General features: G+C 48.0%; 1 protein-coding gene across 1 annotated transcript in view; it reads left to right on the top strand.

The window, feature by feature from the left end:
* The window catches only part of DNAH9 (dynein axonemal heavy chain 9), a 295,671-nt gene that overhangs the window by 144,949 nt on the left and 133,916 nt on the right, over positions 1-16,806 (top strand). Inside the window, exons 36-38 of the mRNA XM_087825845.1 lie at positions 1,489-1,663; positions 3,673-3,846; positions 4,361-4,568. Of these exons, the coding sequence (XP_087681971.1) occupies positions 1,489-1,663; positions 3,673-3,846; positions 4,361-4,568 (557 nt within the window). The remainder of the gene's footprint in view (positions 1-1,488; positions 1,664-3,672; positions 3,847-4,360; positions 4,569-16,806) is intronic.

Genomic DNA, 16,806 nt, shown 5'->3' with positions numbered 1-16,806 from the left:
TCCATCAACTCCTCATGCAGACTCCTCAGGGTGGCCCCTTTGCTACCCTATGATGAACAGGCCTCTTCAGGGTTTTTCTGGCATGGTCCTTTGCCACCTCTGAGTTGTCCTGTTGAAGCCCCAGTCTCCAGCTCTCATTTTAGCCAAGTCCCTGCCTTCCTGATGGAGAGGGGGCACTCATTGCATCCAAAGCGCTCCCTCCAAAATCCTCTATGCTCATTTCTAGTCCCTCCAGTGTCTCCCACTGTGATCTTCTATCCATTTGAGAAGACAGGAGGCCCGGGTTGCAAAGCCCCTCGGTTGCCTGGAATCTCAGTTTGAAGCATGCGAGTAGTTGGCCCCTTTATTGTCTTGGTGCCTCACCCAAAACAGAACCCGGGACGGTTCCGTTTTGACATTCTACTACAAATATGTGTCAAAGATGAAGGAAAGTCTATCAGTTTTCTCACTTCTCCTGGAAGTAATGCCTAGACCATTAGACTATTCATAGCATTGCTGTAGAGATTGTGACCAGATGAAAAACAAGCACAAACACAACACATTGAAGACTATGGACCACTAAGCAACTCTGAGGCCCAGTAAATGACTTTCGAGGTGTCAGTTGATGGCATTGCTCATTTTATAACAGTGAACCTTGCTTCTGTGTGGCCTGTGAGCCCATCTTCCCATGGGGGTAGCCACGTGGGCAGGCATGCAGGAGAGGCTGAGTGTGTGGGCACATGGTGCACTCTGGGTATGCGTGGTGGGATGAGAGTGCCCGTGTGTGTGTGTGTGTGTGTGTGTGTGCAAGTCCTCCTGCTCCCATGGGCATAGATGCGCCTTTGTGCACCTCTTGATATCTGCCTTCAGTCAAGACCTCCAGGCCAAGACTAAAAGTACAAAACCGGGCCAGCACAAGGTCACAGAGGCACATTTTTGGGAGCGGAAGTAAATCCAACAGGTAAATCAAGATTGTATAAAATAGCCATCTACCTGGCCCACTCTGCCCCCCAGGTGAGGCTCTGGCCCCAGAGGAATGTTTTCAGGGTGTTTTAATGGTCAGCCCTCACCTGAGCTGAAGCTGTGGAACCTCAGAATCAATCACGCTCACCTTGAGTTTGCTGCTTTTTGACAATCGAAGAAGCTGTGAAAGGAGTGAAACTGCTGAGCAATGTCCTCGCTGGGTTGCTGCTGTGACATTCCCAAGGAGTGAGAGAGGATCGTCAGTGTTCAGAGAAGGGGAGAGGAGAGGGGGAGGGTGTTAGAGGAGAGGAAGAGGAGGAAAGGAACCTTCTCAGGAGCACTCCTGGCCCTTACTTCTTTACAAAGGGAGCTGGTCCACAAACAACTGATGAAGATAGAGGTTCAATAGCACTGTGGTCCTCTGGATTCCCAAAGAACTGGACAATTCATGAGTCCATTGAACCCAAATGGGTTCCACCGCTGTCCAGCGATGCCTCTGGGATGGAAACCCCAGTGTTTTAGAGCCTATCCGGTCTCTCTCTGCAGATTTAAGAGGATAATTCCGATCCCGGAGCAGAGCATGGTTCAGACACTCTGCCACCTTCTCGAGTGTCTCCTGACCGAGGAGAACATTCCTGCCGACTGTCCCAAGGAAACCTATGAGCTCTACTTTGTGTTTGCTGCCATCTGGGCTTTCGGTGGAGCGATAATCCAAGATCAGGTAAGAGGGTGTGTTGAGGTTGACACTCACATTCAAGTCCACAGTGGCAAAAACCAGTCTTCCAGCAAAGAGGTGAAAGATAGGACAGCTAAGTGTCAGAATTCACAGGAAAGCATCAACCTATTCAGGTGTCTACCCATTGCTCTCTTAAAGACACTAGCCCCCATGGAAGGGCCCTATGATGTGAGACATGAGATTGGAAGGTATTTGGAGCTGCTGCTTTTCGAGTTAGTGGCCGTGTCCCTGATTTCACGGAGAGGTGCAGTGTTTGAGTTTGAACAACTAGAGGTATAAGTACAGTACTCCTCAAAGTGATGTGTGTTTTATAGGCACAATGATCTTGTGCTGTAGAAGCCTGGGTAGGAGGAATCCCTTTAGCCTTCTGCATATCTGCCAGAACAAGCGTGTGCCACTCTGTACCAGGCCGGCTTAACCATCACATCCCATCACCCCTGAAAGACAGATCTCTTCATAGGAGGTTGGACCAAAGACTTATTGACATGTAGGGATAGGAAACCAGGGTCGTATCTGTCTAGCAGACTTGGCAGCTGTAGCTTCATGCTCATCTGGGGTAGGGATGTTGATTTGGAGTATCTCGGCATCTGATTCCCTAAAACTTCCTGCATTCCCAGCCTTGTTCTTTACTTAGTTTCCTCCAAATAAAAGGTAGTTTATCTAGAAACAACATATTCAAAATTACATAGATCAGTCTTTTACAACTGATTCCGGCTGTCAGGAATATCGTACAGAGGTTAAGGACACGGAGTCTAAATCTGAATTCTAACTCCTCCACTTAGTATCTAGGGGGCCCTGGCAAGTACCTTAGCCTCTCCCCACCTTATTTCCCCCTGTGTGCAAAGGAGAGGGGATCAGAGTGGGGTGGTTGTGAGGGTAAAAGGGATGCTGGTCTAACTGCCCAACATAAATATGGGACAAGCACTTAGAATGGTGTTGGCACACATATGAGCTTATTATTAACGTTCCCCTAAACATTCAGCTGTTGAACGTTTAGAAACTGACTCAGTTTCATTGTAAGTGCCCGGGGCCTCTCTCACAACACGGGACTAAACAGCTGCAGGTGGAGAGTCTGGATCTGCTCTTTCTGATCTGGGAAGATCCTGGGCTCTTTCGAGGAGAGAGGTGTGACGTTTCCACCTCCCAGGGCAAAGCCATAGTCTAAGAATCCAAAACGGAGGTGAGCTGGGAGAATTAATGAATTTAGAATTAAAAATTAATTAATTTCCTATTTTCCCGGGCTCTGGTTGTAACATCCATCCCACCTCTCACCATCTCCCACATGTTCCTTAGCGCTCCAAATTCCGCAAGCAACTCTCACAGGCATGTGATTTAAGAGGCATGCATGTAAATTATATGCCTCCACTTAATCCTTCTCTCAGAGACCAGTACGGCTTTCTCTCTGCTTCTCCTAGATTTTAAAAATGTAGCCCTCCAAGAAGCCTTAGAAACTTTCTTTTCTGGGACCCTCATTTTGCAATGAGGAAATAGCACAGAAAGCGGCTCCCTCCGAGTCTTCTTTTTCAACCACTCTGTGCTCCAAGTGTCAGCAGTGGCCCTCTTCATCTCCTCCCTGGCTGCCACGCTGGGCATCGCTCAGTCTCAGGAGTCAGTCCATCTCTCCGGGAGTTGCTGGCCACACCTGTCCACCCTGTGGTCGTGGGCTCTCCTCCGTGTTCTTGTACCCTTCCCGCCACCCTCTGTGCTCCACCCTGCAACGGCTCTGAGCACACCAGTGCCAGGGACGCTCAGCGGCATGGTCAGACCAGGCTCTCGTACATGATCGAGGGAGGCCCCTGCTTAGCTGCTCCAGGTTCAGGGCTGATCCTGGGCAGAGCAGTGTGTCCTTCCCAGAAAAGCTGGCCCATCAGACGCACCTGCATAGCAGGAGCACGTCACCCCCCCCCCCCCCCCCCCCCACTGCCTGATGCCAGGATAGCCTGTCCCGGCTCTCCAGCTCTGACAGCCTGATATCCACCTGCTTTGTTTTGCAGCTTGTGGACTACCGGGCGGAGTTCAGCAAGTGGTGGCTGACCAAGTTCAAGACAGTCAAGTTTCCTTCCCAGGGAACCGTCTTTGACTATTACATAGACCCAGAGACCAAGAAATTTGAGCCATGGTCCACACTCATCCCCCGGGTTGAATTCGACCCTGAGATGCCCTTGCAGGTGAGTGTGGCTGAGGGACCAAGAAAATGCAGTCATCCCGAGAGTCTGCAGCAAGTCTGGAAGCATTCCCGTGTCAGCATCCGATAGGTTCAACCTTGTTAGGAACTGGTCATCTCCAGCTACTTGCCTTTCAGAGGAAGTCATAGGTGCAAAAGAAGTCACAAGCCCCGCCCCTCTCCAGAGGCCAGATCACTTGATTTCCAGACCCCACTGGCAACCTGGGCGGGGGGGGGGGGGGGGGGGGGGCGCTCAAGGGGAGACTGTGGGAGCGGAAGGTTCTGAAATACCTTAGCGAGGCCACAGGGAGGCTGATGGAGCTGGCGGAGGAGGGCAGGGGTGCCCTCTGCCCAGAGGAGGAGTTTATAGTCTCTCTGTGGGTATTGGGGAAGGCCCTCCTGCCCGTGGTGGCAAGATCTGCCGTGACAGCAGAATCCCTTTTCTAAAGGCTCCAGAATATTCTGCGGTGCCTGTTGCTCCCATGTGCCCCTGGCACGCTCCTCGTGTTCCGTTCCAGGCTTGTCTGGTGCACACGAGCGAGACCGTCCGCCTGTGCTACTTCATGGAGCGGCTCCTGGAGCGGCGGCGACCACTCATGCTGGTGGGGATGGCGGGCACAGGAAAGTCGGTGCTGGTGGGCGCCAAGCTGGCCAGCCTGGACCCAGAGCAATATCTGGTGAAAAACGTGCCCTTCAACTACTACACCACGTCGGCCATGCTGCAAGGTATGGGGCCCAGAAGGGGGGCTGGGGCGTGGAAGGGGGGCTGCTTGAGTGGCCTGTCCCCTGACTCAGAGCTGGAGCAGGTGGCAGGTACCGGCTTGGCTGGACCTGGACGGTGCACTTTCTCTCACCACACCCTTCTCTCCTCTCCCCTTCTCTCTTCCACAACCCGTCTGTCCCACTCTCCTGCTCCCTTCGCCCGGCCCCCTTTCCTGTCCTTTCTCCCTACACTCCTCCCTGACCTGCCGACTTCCTCCGGGGGGGGAGTTCAACACAGAGCAGTCAGCACCCTGATGACAACAACAGCCGAAAACCCTTTGAGAGACTTGCATGGGCTTGTGGACGTCCGTCACCTGCTGTGTCTCGGGATCACGTCATTCACCCCTCACATTTATAGATGGGGAAACTGAGGCTCGGGTAAAAGTACACGATCACCCAAGGTCACCACCAGGCAGCCAGGCGGGTGTGGCATGTCCAGCCTCTGACCACACTGAGCCTGCTTTTCCTGGAAGTTAAACACCTGCTTCCCAGTGGACGTGGGCCCTCCTGGGTGTGGCCTCCGGTCCAGGGGCTCATACAGGTGTTTCCCCTCACCAGAGTCACTTCTCCTGGACCCTCACTCATGGTAGAGTCTCCATTTTTATAGAAACACTCAACACATTAACCCTTGAAACAGCTTCCTTTCGAAGAAACGCCCGCGCCCCCCTCCCTGTGAGAGTAGGGAGTGGTGGGGTGAGGGAGGAGCCCAGCTCCTATGCCTCACACGGTGGTAGCCGCGCCCCACTCTTTGCAACCCAGCCCCACCCAGAATGCAAACTCCACTAAAAGTGAGGAACGCAGTGTGTGCCATTTGTAGATTGTTAAATGATAGGCCATAGCGACCCTGGTGTCATCAGGCCTTAGGCCGGCAGACTTGCCAAGCAGGCTGCGCTCTGACCACCAGCTTCTGGGCCTGGACCGTTTTCACGTACCTGGCCGCTCTGTGGCCTCTGTCCAGTGTGAGCCCCAGAGACAACCTCTGCAGTGTGGCCAGTGCTCTGCTCTCCCCAGTTCCCACGGGAGAGACCAGTTCACATCCTGCCTGCTTTCGGCACATGTTGCCGGCGCTTCCAGGGTGAGGGCCCGGCCAGTGTCGCAGGCTAGCGGGGAGCAGCACTGCCTCTGCTCTCTGCCTGTCACAGCAGCCAAGTGCCCCAGCTTGCTGATGGAAGTCAGAGCTGTCCCCCTCGCCCCCTCGGCGACAGGGACATCCCCGAGGCTTCATCCTGCTGGGCTGGCAAATGTTTACACCCTCAGTCCTAACCCAGAAGCTGACATTATTTTGTCCACAGCCTGAGAGTCTTTATGATTTTCCAGAAATCCAGGGAACTCCTTTTCCATGAACAGTTTCAGGTCCCCCTTTGTTAAGCAGCCTTTACACCGGCAAACCTGTGAAACTTGAACATCTGGTTTCTACGGCATGTCTCACTTGAGACGGCATTTGGTGAGGTCTGGCCAGAGGTGCAGCAGGATTGTTCGCTCGCGGGATGCCTGGCCAGCGCGTCTGGTCCACATCCTAACACGCTGGTCTTCCTCACATGGTTTCTCCCTCTCGTTTTTTGGAAAGATCTACCTCTACCCATATTGCAAGCCTTACGTCCAATGACTAATCAGGTCACCAGCTCTGTCCATTTACACTGGTTCTTGCTATTACTTACAACTACACTGATGATGACGATGGTGATAACTAGCCTTTATCAAACAGTCACCAGGTATGTGTTAGGCACTAACTTAAGATTAGACTTTTACACATTTTTAAGTCATTGAATCTTGTACAACCCTGTGAGATAAGTATTTGTATCCCCATGTTACAGATGAGAAAACCAAAGCACAGAGAAGTGAAGTAAGATACCCTAAGCCACACAGTAAGTGGTGGAGCCAGGGTTTAAACCCAGGCTGACTTCTGTGCCTTGACCATTAGGCAGACTGACTCTGTAGGAAGGAAATCCTTTGGAAACTGCAATAAATATTTGATATTATTACTATTATCATTAGTAGCACTACTTGAGTATTCTAGAGGAGTTGTTTTCTAGAATCCTATTATGACTGTATAACGTAAAATATACTTTATACAGAGAGAAAATATTCATAGTCAAGAAAGAGGAGTTGAGCTGCTTACACTGCCCAGACCCCTTGCTCCCTCTCTGGGTTCCCTCACCGGGACACCTCCTGTCGGGATACAGAGAATTCTTTTTAAAAGTCGCAGGATACTGTCAGTCAGAGCCAGGCGAACGCTGACTTCTCCCTGCAGCTAGACGTACACCAGAACACAGCACTTCCTGCCTCTTGTTAATTCCCTGGTGGCCTCTGGTCCCCTCCCTCCTCGTACACTAGGGGACGGATGAAGCAGCCGCCTGTCACCTCGCTATGCAGAAGTGACTAGGAGCTGGAGAGCAACCCAAAGCCCGGAGGAGCCGGCATACCCGTAACCAAGTCCACGCAGCAAAGCTCAGATGCTTCACTCTGGGAAATGCCCACCTCCCTTCCTTGGGACAGATCTCCTTCCTCTTACGTTAGTCACGGTCCAAACAACTTTAATTATTTGCCTTCTTAGCCTATAACATTTTAGAAGCAACAAAATGGTCCCTAAAATGGAGAAAGTATGCTACCAACTGTTAGAAAGGCGGGAGCCACAGGCCCAGTCAATATCCAAGAGGAAATAGAAAACCTACAGAGGAGATACGAGAACTCAAAAGGTGGCTCCTCATTTAGACAAGAGGCAAACTGTCCCGCCCACCTCACCGGCCCATCACCTTTTACATCCCAGTGTTGTCCTGGCTGTTGTTCTTAAGCCCTGTGTAACTATGAAAAGATTGAATGTGAGGTGGTACAGTCTGTACAGACGTGCAGTGTGTGTTTATAATGTGTCTCTAATGGCAAAAGACAAGAAATAGCTACTTATCCGTATGATGGAATGCTAAACATTATTACAAAGAACGGGGAATTCTGTATGGATTGAGTTGCACCTACTTCCAAAGCTTTCTTGAGAAAAGAAAGATACAGAAGAGTATATACAGTATCCTCCAATTCTGTTTAAAAAGATATACAAAAATTTACACAGATATACACTCACACATCTAGGCTTGTAGATATACTTAGACTATCTCCAGAAAGATATACAAGAAACTGGGAACAATCGCCCCTGGCAGGGGGAACTGGATACTGAGCATAGGATTAAGAATTACTTAAACATTTTTTAAAATTATGAAATATTTCAATCATGCAGAAATGTACAGAAAATAATATAACAGATGCCCATGTACCCACCACCTGGATGTCACAGATGTTAGCATTTTGTCATTTTTCTAAGTATCTTAGCACTGTAGGTACAGCCAACACACCCCTCGTCCCTTGCTCCTATTAACTACTAAAGTTAATGTGTATCATTCCAAATTTACACTTTTGAGACATATGTGTACCCATTGTGTATACGTATGTGTACACAATGTTGTATACATTTAAATTTTAAATCATACTGTAATTTCCTTTGGCAACTTACTTTTTAAATCGTCTGTTACATGGAGATCTGTTTCGTTGATTTTCACTGCTGCATAGAATCCCATTGTACGAATAAATCACAGCTCATTCCTTTTCCTACTGAAGGACAGCATCATTTTTTAAATATTTTCCCTTTTAAAAAGCATTTTTTAGTTTTAACTGACATGCCATACATGGTACGTGTTAAAGTGTACAGTTCCACAAGTTTTAAAAAATGTACCGGCTCATGAAACCATCACTACAGTGGAAATAGTGAACAAACCCCTCGGCTCCGGAAGCTCCGCATGCCCCCTGGCAATGCCACTCTCACCCAGCTCCCGCCCCCCCCCACCCCGGTGCCCAGGAACCGCTGATCTGTTTCAGTCACAATATGTTAGTTTGCATTTTCTAGGATTGTACATAATGGAATCATACAACGTGTACTTGTTTTTGTCTGGCTTCTATTATTCAGCATGATTTTGAGATTTATCCACGTGGAGTTTTTCAATAGTCCATTCTTTTCATTCCTAAGTAGCCAGATAAAATATGTAAAACACTCAGAATGATTCCCGGCATACAATAGTGCTCAGTAAATGGAAGCTGTTATTATAATAATATTAAAATCCTTTTCAAATTTAAGAACCTATAAATATTATACAATGCTTTCTAAGCCCCAGCTGCCAAAACAAAAGGAACGCAAGCAAACCCCTTTTTGCTTGAAAAAGAAGTTTAACATAAACTATGCTAAAGTAAAAATAATGTTTTGGGAAGAAATGTCCCAAATTTCAAATGGGCAATAACTCCATCCAGCAGGTCAACTCATCGAGGTCTCCGGGGGAATATTCTGCCCTCACTCATTTTTCTCAAAGTCAGGTTTTGTTTAACAGGGAAGGCAGCTGCTTGACAACCCCTGCATCTCTCCACTCTCTCATTGCATCCAGCTCTGGGGTCTCCACTGAGCACTTTCCTAAACACACATTGAGAGCTCCTTTAAATAGAAATGGGGGTTGTACTTCCAGGCGCTCTCATTGCTCACCAGTGTGGATAGCACAGCTTTATTTAACGTTTCTATGCCCAACTGTGTGCTTTAGCTCACTTAACCCTCCCCACCAATGACACACTGCATCCGTATGCTTTTGACTGCAAGCAACAGAAAATCTGACCATAGGGACATAAGCAGAATTTTTTTCTCATGCAACAAGAAGCCTTGAGGTAGGCAGTCGCTAATGCTAAATCAATGTTTTAGCACTAGCGGTGCTATAACACCTATTATTCTCTTAGCTGCTCTCTCAGGGTAGCAGAACGGCTGCTGCTCCAGCCATCACGTCTGCATTCTAAATGGAAAAAAAAAAAAGAGTTAGTGCCCATGTCAGGGACTTAGAGCTCTCTAGGAACATAGACTGATGTCTGCGTCTTACTGTTTAGAGCTGCGTCATGTGGCCACCCAACCGGAAAGTGACTGACAAGAGGGAAGTTGTTAATGGTTGCCATCACAGTGACGATAGTCTCTGCTTTTAAAAGCTGAGAAAATGAGGCTTGGAGGTGTTAAGTGACTTGTTCCAAAGTCACACTGAGTCTTATTTCAAGCTGTCGTATGTCCTCAAGCTGCAGTGGCTTCCACTTTGGTAAAACTCTAAGTCATACATCTTGTTTTCCATAGTAGATGGCCAATGTTGGCAAGACGCTCTGGTTGGAGTGGGGGAAGGGAGTTTCACAGTGTGAGGAAATCGAAAACAACACATTCTAGACAATAGAGAAACCAATCCATAAATTTGGGTACTCTCAAATTATGGAACATAATGCAGCAACTAAAATCAAGCTTTGGGGATTTGACTAACTCTCGAGACCTAGGCCCCCTCCCAGGTGGGCGCACACCAAGGAGAAGGCTATGTTCAGGGGGAGCGTGAATTTCATGAAGCCCAATGGCAAGAAGCCAGGCAAGTTCAAGTCCGGTATCTCCTAGGAGAGAGGCTCTCCTTGAGCTGGAGATGAAGTCGGACCTCAAGGCCCAGCTGTGGAAGCTGAATGTACCAGCAGCCAAGCCTACCATAGGAACTTCAGAATATTTTTTGTTGCAAGGAAAAATGTTCCCAACAACAGACACACTGGGGCCGCAGCTCCCCCAGGAGCCCAGCTGGCTCTGCCCCTCTGCCTACTCCCCATAGAGACGCGGCTGGGGGCGGCCACATTCCACGTTCCACGTCTCAGGCTGTGAAAGAGAGTGGGACAGGCTCCCCTCGGCTCCAACTGGCTGGAGAGGGGAGAGCCCAGAGACCCTGAGCATCTTCCCGTGCCGACCTGGCCCAGGAGTCATTGCCTGTTGATGGCAGGGTGCTGGCCCCGCTGGAAGCAGGGCTGCCGGTGGCCAGAGGAGGGCCAGCTCAGCGTGGTGGGGATGGACAGGCCACGCTGGGGCACTGGTTCCCATGACAGCTGGGCAACATGAGAGCCCTGGGGCCTGGCTCCTGCTGCAGGGAAAAGGCCCTGTAGTTCACTTTGGAACAGGGTCGCGCTGTCCAGGACAGTGGTACTGCTGAGGACCAGAGTGCCATCCAGGACGGCAGTGCCCCTCTGGGGCCCGGAGGGCATCTGGATGCGGCTCAAGGCTGCCCCTGTCTGGACCAGGCTGAGCTGTGATCCACCTGCTTACTGGACGGTGCTGCCTCCTACTGAGTCCAGACCCCATAAATCAGGACCTCTTGCCACAAGGGGCCGGGGTCTGTGCCTGTGGCAGGCCCCTGACACCATCTCCTTGTCCTCTGTCCCTCTCAGTCACCTGTGGGAGGAAGGCTGGGACTCTGGGAGCAAGTTTTGTGAGGCTTCATCTCTTTCCTACATCATATTGTCCTTAGTAATTTTTTGAAAGCAGAGAAGCCAACAAGGGCAGCAATGGGACTTAGATAAAAGTCAGTGGCCATGATGAAGCTGGACCAGCAAGTAAAAGAAACTCAAATTCAGCAAAAAGTGGTCATGGAGGAAACTAGGCTGCTAGTCAATGAACGTTACCCATCCAGGCTAAATTCATCTGGTAAACCTGACCCACAAAACTAAGGCATGTAGAGGGAAATTGAAAATTAGTGGAACAACTATGCACAAGAAAGCGGTGAGATCCTACAAAGGAGACAAGAATTAGCCTCCAAACATGCAAAACAAACTTTGGGGCTTGAAACAGCTCTTGGAGGAGGAAACGCTGGAATCCGACTTGAAGCAGCAGTTGGAGGCAGTGAGGAGAGCTTCCCTGGTGAAGGAGAGACAGGACTGAGAACTGCAGACATCACAGGAGGAGCTCAAGAAAGCTGAGCTGAGACAGCTGCAAGGCCCACGCCCGGTACCTCCAGGAAACCGTCACCGGAGAAGCAACTGAGCGAGCCAGCCCAGCCTGTTGGGAAAGAGACAGGAAGGAGCTGAAGAGAAGGCCCAGGCCTTGGAGGGGGCAGCCCAGAGCAGGCTTCCCAGCTGTGCCGGACGTCAGTACAGAGAGCCAGCGGTCACACCAGGAGTAGGTGCAGCCGGACCTGCCGTGCAGGGAAGTGCAGGCCACCCAAAGCCACTTATAAAACGAGAGGCAGCAGCCGCGGCAGGAACAGGGGTCTACGCAGCGCTGAATCCCAGGGAGGCGGCCACTGCCACAGGGCGCTCCACGGACCATAAGAAGCCCTCCCTTCCCTAGACACCAAACCAAGGGTTAATCCACAGGGATTCCTAAGCTGTCACTGAGTCACTGAGGACTGGAGCAGGTGTTCCCAGGTGCTGCCGAAACCTGGTTAGGAAGGCGCTGGGACCTCATTGCTGCTCTAACACCCGGCAGGACGTGCTAGTGCGAAGTCGGGCGCTTTTTCCCAGCTGCACTGCTAGGTGTGCGTGTGACCAGCTTCCTTTAATTAGGTGTTTCTTTCATTAGCTCTTGTTAATCAGCAGGATGGCCCTCAAACCTCCAGATAACCTAACAGCACTTGCCAAACACTCCATGATGCCAGACCCAGGAGCCCACCTTGAGGAGAGGAAGCCGTTCGTGTGCTTTGCTTCCTCCAGCTGAGTCAGATTTCTCTATGGATGAAGCACCTTCACGGACAGCATCTCGGATTGATTTATACAGGGCTTTCTGCTCCATAAACATCGGCTTCTCCTCACTTCTTTTGGCCAACTCAGCACAAAGGCAAAGTGGTTTTAAGGGTTTTTTTAAGTTCCTGCTACCAGGTAGCTCCCTCTCTGGCTTGCTCATGAGTGAGAAGGTTCCTTAATAACAGCAAGGTCAGTAAACCCAAGGCAGAGGGATCTTGCGCCTGAGGCGGCCCTCACAGTTTTAGCTTTCAGTAAAGCGAGAATGGAAGGAACAATAGAGGGGATGTTATGTCAAAGCTTTTAAAAATGTTGTGAAGAAACGCCTCTGGAATTAGTGAGGTGGCTGAATGCCTCTGCTTGTCTCAGAAAATGTATCCAAAAAAAAGTTTTTAGCCCGGCCGGGCGTGGCTCAGCGGTTGAGCATCAACCTAGGATCCAGGTGATCAGGGTTCGATTCCCGGCCAGGGCACATGCCTGGGTTGCAGGCTCCATCAGTGACTCTCTCATCATTGATGTTTCTATCTCTCTCCCCCTCCTTTCCTCTCTCTGAAATCAATAAAGATATGTTTTTTAAAAAAAAAAAAAAAGTTTTTAAATGTCTGGACTACTTTTTAAAGAGTCTTGTGCCATCTATTTCCCTAGCAACACCCTAAATTCTAAGATGACAAGATCACTTAATGTTAAATATAGTAAGTACTTTATATTTTTAGGTCCCCTATTACCTTTTATTACTGTATGTGCACTTAACAGTACATGAAATGCCTTTTGTAATTAATTTGTGCCATATATTTATGCCTTTTTAATGGGACTGGGAATAGTATTTTAAATTGGACTTTAGCATAGACTATTTTTTTGCATTTATGACATACTGATGGTTAGGCCAATGATTTATTTGAATGCTGAGTCCTAGTGCAGAAATATAACCCCATATTTTAACATTGCTTCACAATCATTTTCAGGAAAAAAACCTTCAAAATAATTTTCTTGAATTTTGTTTTATTGATATATAAAATGAATTCCTTTAAATTGGACTAAAAAAGCTCTACCTCAATGTGCCTTTAACCTCTAGCTTCAACAATTTTTCTGCTAAATATGTAGTTTCTTTATAAAACAAACTTCTTTGTTATTAAAAAATAAAAGCCTACTTGGATTAATAAAAATATCAAGTTTTAGGAGGATGTGTAGTATCATATAAAGATGTCTACAGCATGTGAAATAAAAAATACAAGAAGAATCTGCAGTATAATTCTGATTTTGTGAGGAAAAATATAACAGAGCAAATAGACTAGGATGAAATTCACCAAAATATTGAAAGTAATGCTTATTGCTAGGTGAAGAATTATGGGCAATTTTCATGTTCATTATAGCTTTCTATGATTTTTAATCATTGTATAATGAATATATATTGTTTTTATAATCACGAAAAGCATGTTATTTTTTTGAAAGGGTAAACACAAAGTCCTTGCAATATAACTACAACATCCTAATGTGAAAAAATTAGATAATGTGGAAGGAAATAGTTCCAACAAGGTACACAAATCATGTCGATGCAAAGTAAGACATGATTAATTACTAATGCTCTCTGTCAAAATATGGTCAGGCGCTGAGTTAACTAAACGGGATTTCTTGAAGGCAGAGCCATGTTGCAGTAATGTTTTTGTTTTGTTTTTGTTTATGCTCACTTGAGGATATTTTTTCCATTGCTTTTCAGAGAGAGTGGAAGGGAGAGAGAGAGACATTGATGTGAAAGAGACACATCGATTGGTTGCCTCCCACATGTGCCCCAACCCAGACCTGGGATCAAGCCTGCAAGCGAGGTACGGGCCCTTGGCTGGAATCGAGCCTGGGACCCTTCAGTCCGAGGGCCAATGCTCTACCCACTGAGCCAAACCAGCTAGGGCTGCAGTAATGTTTAAGGAGTAGTTTCTACCAGTCGTTACATGAAGTAACCCAGGTTAGAATCCTGGCTTTGCCCTCAGTAGCTATATGACCTTGAATAAAGTCCCTTAATTGCTCTAAGCCTCAGTTTTCTCATTTGTTAAAAGATTATTTTTAACGCTGATGATAATACATTATAGGACTGCTCTTAGGGGTCAATATAATGCACGTCAAATGCTCAGTACAGAGCAGGTTCCTGGTAATCTCCATGGACGAGTGAATGCCCTGCCCTGCAATTCAGAGGCTGGGGGAGTCCATGGCACATTCCTAGAGAGGGCTGGGATGTGAGCGCTTACAAGGACTTTCTCCCTGGTGATGTGAAAGAAGCGGTAAAATCAGTATCCACAGACCTGAATTCTAATTCCAGCAAAGCATTTAACCTGCCTTAGCCTCTATTACCTTAGCTACAAAATGGGGATAGTGGCTTTGGGTCTTTCTTTTCCTAGTCATGGCATTTGTTAAAATAATAAAATTCATTCATTTATTCCTTAATTTAAATGTTGTTCAAACATCCTACTTTATGCTAGATAATATTCTATATGCTGGGGTTATGACAATGAGGAAAACAGAAAAAGATTCCTGGCCTATTGAGTTTCGAGTGCAGAGGGGGTGAGACAATAAATAAGAAAATTGCTTAAATATAGAGGATACTAAGTGATAATAAGTGTTATGGAGAAAAATGACGCAGGGGCAGGGAATGGGGTGGTAATTTTAGACAGAGTGCCAGGGAAGGGCTTACTGAGAAAATGGCATTTGAATCAATAAATGCTCTAGGTAAGTAAGAAGCAAACTGCTAGAATTTGGGAGAAAAGGATTCCAGGCAGAGGAGCATCCAGAGCAAAGGCCCTGAGGCAGCGAGTGTGTTAGAGCAGGGTGTCCAGAGCAGAGGGAGTGCCAAGGGGAGCAGTAGGACAGAACAATAGATGCGAGGTTTGTGGGTGTAACTGACGCTTTTGCCCCACGTGGGATGGGATGCCACCGGACAGTTTTTAACAGGGACTGGCCGATCTGACTTATATCCTAGAAGGATACCCAGTCTGCTGTTTTGAGAACATAGTGAGGGGTTCTAGGGTGAAAGTAGGAAGACTTTTGGGGAGGATTTCGTAGTTACTAGATGAGAGCAGACGGACAAGGATGGTAGCAGAGGAGACAGTGAAATGAGAGAAAAAACAGGAACACACTTTGAAAATGAAATTGCCCTTCAAATGTACCGTAGCGGTAAAACAGTGCCGGAGGGACATGAATAAACGTGGAGGGCAGCAGGCGCTGCTCCACGCGCCCACCAGCTGGACCACGTGCCCTGTGAGAAAATCCGTAAGACGGTCCAGGCGAGGTCGGCCTGGGCACGGGCTTGACTCCCGGGACCTGTTTACCACCATCAGGACCCAGGTCACACTTCTTTACATGTCTCACGTGTTCAGCATCTTCAACATCAACATGTTTGCTGACACTTAAACCCACTCTGCTCCTCCAGCTCCGGCTGGAAACAGGGTAACCTGCTCCCATTCTCTCCCAGATGGGACCTGGAGCAGAGCTTGGCCAAGAAGGGATCAGAAGTGCATGTGCCTTTCCCCAGGGAGTCCTCTCTTTCTCTGGGTGCTTAACTGTCCTTGTGAGATAATCCAGTGCATTCCAAGGCCACTTCTTGCTTAACTGGCATGCTCTCCTCCTCAACAATCCTTTAGAAGCACAAAGAGCTTAATGGCCCCAAATTACAGGGCCTGCTTAATTTCAGGGGCTGATCTGAATGTCGCTGCTTTGGGAGGTGGCAAAACAAGTTTTCCTAAGGGGAGATTTCCTACTTGAAGGACTGTTCTCAAAGACATGTCCTCGGCGGCCCATTAATTATATTTATTTTGACAGATCTCGTACATAGTTGTTATATCTTTAGGGGGGGAGGAGGTGTTGGTGATTAATTGGTTGATAGTATATGTTAATTGATGCTAATTAAATTTAAATTTAATTCGTATTTTAAACACTTTATTTAACTCAAGCCCAGAGAATTAGATATTCAGGCTTCTTGAAGGAACTTGTCTTTCTATCTGTCACCTTCCTATGTCTGTTGACACTTTCTCCTTGTTTACAAACTTGCTTTTCAAGAGAAAATCAAATGGTCCATAGAGCTTCCAGCTGTAATAGGAAGTGCTGATTCTTGCAATACATAAATATTAATTGCTTGGTTGAAAAAAACACCTCTACCTCCACCCTGATAGTTAAGTTTGTTCTAAACAAGTCCTGTCAGGCTGGGGAATGATGCTGTTTGATTCCTTCCCTCTGACTACATAATTGAAGAAACAGCTCCTGAAGAGTCTCTACTGAGTCTCTAGAAGGAACTGAGAGGCTCTGGTTGAGGGCCTGACAACTGAAGGTGCTGGTGGGGGGCGGGGCGGGGGGTTGCTTCGTGATACTGGAGGTTTCTGGGAAATTCTCTGAGGCTGTTTCTATTCCCCCTCAGAGAAAAGCCCAGGAGGTGAACCCTTTGAGAATACTGTTGACAAAATATCTAATAGCCCCTCTCTTCTAGCCCAGGGGTGGAAGGGGCCTCCACCCAGCCCTGGGGTGGAAGCCACAGCCCTCATGCTCCCCTGCTGTTTCTAGATACCGAGGGACCTGGTTATTTGCAGATATCCTCCAGGTTAGAGTTCTAGGCCTTGGAACCATCAAGGTGTCTTCTGTTTCTGGTCTATAAACAAAGAAATCTGGGACCACAAGTATGACAGAAGGA

The sequence above is a fragment of the Miniopterus natalensis genome, chromosome 17 (genome assembly GCF_054644295.1).
Source record: "Miniopterus natalensis isolate mMinNat1 chromosome 17, mMinNat1.hap1, whole genome shotgun sequence".
Lineage (NCBI taxonomy): Eukaryota > Metazoa > Chordata > Mammalia > Chiroptera > Miniopteridae > Miniopterus > Miniopterus natalensis.
This window is presented reverse-complemented; position numbering and strand designations above follow the sequence as displayed.